The sequence below is a fragment of the Geospiza fortis genome, unplaced genomic scaffold, assembly GCF_000277835.1.
Source record: "Geospiza fortis unplaced genomic scaffold, GeoFor_1.0 scaffold157, whole genome shotgun sequence".
Taxonomy (NCBI): domain Eukaryota; kingdom Metazoa; phylum Chordata; class Aves; order Passeriformes; family Thraupidae; genus Geospiza; species Geospiza fortis.
This window is the reverse complement of record NW_005054314.1, coordinates 9,186,801-9,192,584: the sequence shown is the minus strand read 5'-3', so window position 1 is coordinate 9,192,584 and position 5,784 is coordinate 9,186,801. Positions and strand designations below refer to the sequence as shown.

At 44.8% G+C, this 5,784-nt stretch overlaps 1 protein-coding gene across 1 annotated transcript in view; it reads right to left on the bottom strand.

Moving 5' to 3' along the window:
* LOC106631791 (ALG13 UDP-N-acetylglucosaminyltransferase subunit) overlaps window positions 1-1,056 on the bottom strand; it is a 3,572-nt gene extending 2,516 nt beyond the window's left edge. Inside the window, exon 1 of the mRNA XM_014306585.2 lies at window positions 1,029-1,056. Coding sequence (XP_014162060.2) covers window positions 1,029-1,056 — 28 coding nt within the window. The remainder of the gene's footprint in view (window positions 1-1,028) is intronic.
* Between the last annotated feature and the right edge of the window lie 4,728 nt (window positions 1,057-5,784).

Below are 5,784 nucleotides of genomic sequence, written 5' to 3'. Positions count from 1 at the left end.
GCTGGTGCCACTGCGCCGTGGGGTTCTCCCTCACGGTGCCACACCAGCAGGGATGGTGGCCGCTCTAACGAGCCCACTGTCCGGCAGCGTTTAGAGGCTGGTTCAGAATTTTAGAATTTAAAGGAGAAGAGGTAAAAAATAAATTTGGAAAAGAGATTCGGAAAGTTTTGGCCTGTACTTGTTATTTCAGCACTGGGGACCCAGATAACTCGCGGACAGCCTGTGTGGGTGTGTTCAGAAGTGCCATTGCCAGAGCAGGGCCACAGCCACCTTCCCTTTACAGACTGACGCTGGCCCAAGCCTCCCACAACACTTACTGGGGGAGTAGCACTTTAACTTCTACCCCAAAATCATGAATATTAAATGTGCTAACACAGTTATGAATATTAGATGTGTTAATTGTGTTCACTGAAGAGTGAGAATAACCCCTGAACAGTTGCACAAACCGAGCTGGCAGTTTTGTTTCTTATTAGTAAGTGTAACATAATGCACAATTTGCTACAAAGATAAACCAAAGTTAGACATCTAAATCTATTTATTCCCTGAATTAAATTCAACAGATGAGGTCACAACTGTATACACAGTTGTGTATACATGGCGTTTCTTGTGGAAACCTCTGATTGCCATGTGGATGCCTTGTTCACAATGCTCATTAGCCCCCTGTTGTTTTCATTTAGCATAATGAGCCACAATGAAATGTATTTGTTTTTTGATTAAAGCAAGTAGTGCTGACAGCAGACACTGTCTGGGAGAAAAATGCAGTAGAACAAAACATTAACAAAACATTACTGGTGTCCTGAGTGCACAGGGGCTTCATGGCTCTGCCCAGCCTCATCCAGCTCTTGCTGCTGTCCCTCAGGAAAAGGAATTTGGGAGCTGAGGGTGGCCACAACACCAGCCAGGTAAAGATCTCACCAACAGGGCATGGACCAGTGACCATCCATCAGGGACACGGGCACAATGTCAGCCCAGGAAACCCAAACAGCAGTTCAGGAATAGGATTAGCAGCAAAGACACCCACGAGTTACCTCTGTCATCCCAGCATGAGAAGGACATGGTTAGGGAGGTTCAGAGGAGGGCCACAAAGAGGCTCAGGGGCTGGAACATCTCTGCTGGGAAGACAGGCTGGGAGAGCTCAGTGTTCAGCCTGGAGAAGAGAAGGCTCCAGGGAGACCTTAGAATCCTTTCCAGTGCTTGAAGGGGCTCCAAGAGAGAGCTGGAGAGAGACTTTGGACAAGGCCCGGAGTGACAGGACACAGGGCAATGGCTTTAAACTGAAAAAGGACAGATTTAGACTGGATATTGAGAATTCATTCTTCCTGTGAGAGTAGTGAGGCCCTGACACAGGGTGCTGAGAGAAGCTGTGGCTGCCCCTGAATCTCTGGAAGCATCCAAGGCCAGGCTGGATGGGACTTGGAGCAGGAAGGTGTCCCTGACCATGGCAGAGAGTTAAAACTGGATGGACTTAAGATCCCTGCAAACCCAAACCATTCTTTTGTTCTATTTAAACCCCAAGGTTAAATAAAGTCCCTGTCCAAGAGTGTGAGTGGAAGCCCCAGCTGAGACTAGTCGCACAATTAGTGCAGTCAGGGCCCTGACAGCTGTGGGAGAAGAAGATAGATTTAGGATGAAACGGAAAATGCTAATTTTTTCAGATGTTGGAGATGAGGTTCAGTACCTGGTAAAGGACAGGATAATTAAATGTTAGGGGTTTTGGTTGGTTTTTTTCTGTATGTCACTGGAAGTCAGTGTCCTCTGCAGCTAGCACTTCCAGCTTCATGCTGTATAGGGGTTAGAAGAAAAAATATTCACGTGTAAAATTGCAGTGACTTAAATTTGAATTTTCACTGGAGGATACATTCCACTTGCACATTGAATCAGGCTTGTTAGGGTGATTTTAAATGGAAGAGAAAAGGGAAAACCATCCATTAAGGGACTCAATTTCATGCTAATTTGTACCTGCTGTTTTAATTAGAAGTTGTGCAGGGCGTAAGTAGAATTTTGCCCATGAGTGCTTATGCTGAGGTCTGTGAGAACTACAGATCACTCAAAATGAGGTACTTGGAGCTGAGACTGTGCAGTTTTAAGGCAGGTAGAGGTCATGTAATCCAGGCTTGGTGCTGTGCCTTGTTTCATTGCTGCCTCTGCCCTGTGTTCCTACAGATAAACCACACAGTGGTCACAGAACTGACCTGCCAGTGACTTGTTTGCAGTTGGATCAGCTCACTGGGCTGCACAAGCAGCACTGCCAGCACAAGGGAGAGCTGTGGTACATTGGATTTAGTCTCTTTTAAACACCGGGGGATTGCACCTCCATTCACTCTTTTGTTGCCAAAGCTGCAGGCACATTCTCTGAGCCCTGTGGCTCAGGCAGCTGAGTGCCTGTAGCATTTGGGGCAAGCCTTGTGTGAACCTAGCCCTGCTTGGGCTGGGCAGTCTCTCTTTGCAGTGCCAGTTGTCTCTCTCCAGTCTGTTTGTGTGTGATATTAGCAGGGACAGTCCAGAACTAGGGGCTCAATCTGACATAACGTGGCCCTGGACCCCAGGGAGGGGCTGGGACAGGGCTGAAATGGAAAATAGGTTCTCGTGAGAGCTTGCTCCCATCTGTGCTTTATAGGGCATAATTTATATTCTGATATTTTCTTCCTGTGACAACATCTGGGCAAGAAAGTGAAGATGTCATGAGTGCAAGCTGGTTTGTGTTGAGAGAGGAATGACATATCCCTCCCCTCTTCTCCTTAGCTGGTGTTTGAAATGTTTCTGGATGGTTCAGTTCTGAGCACTGTCGCTTTGTATTCAGTTCAGCTTGCCACAATTTGCCCAGAAAGCTCTATAATTATATTATTCAGGGGTAAGAAAGTGAATGAAAAGAAACTAGTCAGCTCACATCTTTGTTGCTGAAAAGTACATCCTGCCTTTACTTTGTTCTTGAAGTCTAAAGGCTGACCCACAATGGTGGAGAAAAAACTCAGATGACCCTGGAAATGCATGGGCCACAGTGTATCAAAAAATAAATCATTAAAACATATACACCAACAGGAAAGCAGGAAACCTGTATGAGTCTACAAACTTTGATTTTCTTTGCAGGAAAAAAAGCCAATGGCTGGCTAGTTATTGACTTTCCTTTCCCTTGTATTTTGTGCACAGATTGATTCTCCATATGGCTTGTGTTATAATGCTGCAGTGGATGACATGAAGCACAGGAGAGCAATTAGACTTCTCCACACTAAATTTATGTTTTTTCTATGTCTATAAATGTGCAGAAAGAGTGAAGGTAGTCTTACTTCTCTTTCCAATTTGCTTTATATAAATTTGAACTGAAAAAATATTTGCTTTCTTTTCCTCTCTCACTGAGATATAGTGCTGCACCTTTGAGGGTTGATATTTTTGTTACTGTAGGGAGCTTTAAAAATCCGATGGAGGATCTTTTGGGGAATAATTCCTTCATATTACTGTGATTCAGAGATGCTTGGCCTGGGAAAATAACAGAGTAGCATTTGTCAGGCAAATGTCAATTTGAAATATTTCATCACATTTCTACATCCTTTGAGTTGTGTCTTTGTGGGCTTGTTATTTTAGCAGCTGGATTAACAGAAAGGCTCAAGCTGACTGGAGACAGGGAGATGTTGGATCACCTCCTCCTCGGGGCTGATGGCACAAGACAGACACTGAAGCACAGGGAGGAACTCTTCTGACCAAATATCTCATTTGTGGAGTGGAGCAGGAGGCTGTGGCTCAGCCAGAATGAGTGTCCACCATCTGCAGCTCTCATAGATTTTTCTGAATTTTGCCACATTTTGTGGTGTGCCTTGAGGCCCCTAGTTCTAGAATTATAGAATCATAGTTTTTAAGGCTTTATGTTTCTGAAGAGGAGAGAGAAAACCACTCAGTGACTCTGAAGACACAAACAATATTTGTTGGAGATCTATAACTATGTATCTGTTTGTTACTCCTGTTTTGCTTCCTAGTTAAACAATGTAATGATTCAGGGAGGCCTGAGCTTCAGGAAGCTGTGTTTACTCATTTATGGCAGTGAAGTGCTGCTGGCCTTTGCTCTCCCATGAAGCAGGAGGGCATCTCTGCCCTGGGACACAGCACATGCTGTGTTTCAATCCTTGGTACAGGGACTGTGGCTGGGCTGATTGGTACCAGCCCTGGAGCTGGATCCTTACTGATGCTCAAGACTTCTGCTAGTTTTCTGTCATAAGTGAAATGCTCACCTTAAAGAACCAGAAAATGGGCTTCATGTCAAATAAATTAAATTTCTCGAAGCTGACAGTTTTCAGTAGTGTTTGGGTTATTGGGAAATTAAAGAAAATAATTTGGAGAGCGGTGGCAAACCAGGCCAGTGTGCAGAGGTAGGAGGGAGTCAGGTCTGTTGCAAGGAGGACTTGGTGCTGTGATGTCTCCTGGCAACTGGTCCCCTCAGCTCCCCTGGGATCCTGCTCCTTGCTGTCTGTGGAAAACACTGGCCACCATTCCTGCCTGCTGGCCACCAGCACACACCTCCACAGCAGCCCACTGTGTGAGCACCCTGCCGCTTCATATTCCTGCATAATCCCTCTGACAACCAAATCTATTAAAAATTCATTTCCATCCAGGCAAATCAGACTCCCTGAAATCAATTGAGCTTTGTTCTCTGAGGGCAGCTTGTGCTGGTGCAAATATAATCAAATCCTGAGGTGCCTTGCATGCATTTTTACAAGCACTCAGATGGAATTCATGTTTCAATTATTCTTTTTGATGTGCATTTTTAAAGGAAATTAGAATATTATGCTCAAGTAAACCAACAGTTTTAGATCTTTAGGAAGGAACTCCAAGTGAGCCAAATTCCTTTTCCCAGACAGTCCCAATTATGCAAGTACATACAAATATCTCTATTTGCCATGCAACATAAAAATAGGTAAGGAGGTGAACCCAGTGTGAACTCAGACTAAATTTCACTTCTGTCCATTTGCCTGCTGTTCTCCAGAAGCTGACTTGAGACAGCAGCAGTTCATATAGGCAGTTTGAATTGTTCTCCAGAAGTATCCAGGGACTCCTAAGTCAGCCCACTGATGAAGTAAATGGATTTTGGAAATATGCAGACTGGCTGAAAATGCCCTACAATTAATGAAAAGCTGCTCTGATTCTGCCAGAAAAGCAAAGGGCTGTTGGGCAGACGTGAGCAGTGGTGTTTACACCAGGAGAGGGCTGCCTGCCTTTGCTGCAGTGAGGGCACCCTGCCTGCAGGCTCCATTTTGCTCCATCTTTCCTGCACAGCATTAGCATCTTCCCATTTGCAAAGCCTGTTTTTAATTGCCAAGCTGCCTCTCAGAACCAAAGAGAAACAGTGACAGCATTTGAGGTTGTCTTCCCAGCCACAGCCAACAGAGATCTGCTCAAGGTCTGAAAATCCAGTGATGTTTCATGGACTGGACCTGCCTGTTTGCAGCCAGTCCTGTTCAGAGGGTCTGTGCCCTCTGCATCATCCCCTGCTGCTTTGCAACAGCAGCAGGGGTGCTAAAAGCAGTGACAGTCATGATTCATTTCTCTCTGCTGTTTGTTTGTGCTAACAAGATGATAGCTTATTATTTACAAGCAGTCTAGTTTCTATTAGACATTAGGGATCACAGCAGCCACAAGATACTCAGCAAAACCACTGAGCTCAATTTGGAGATTCTTTAACAGCTCTGGGCCACCAGGGTTTTTTTTGTGTGTGCATGATATACAGCATATACTGAGAAGAATCAATACCAGAAACATTTTTGCATGCATTTCCTGTTTATGGCCTTCTTTTTATCA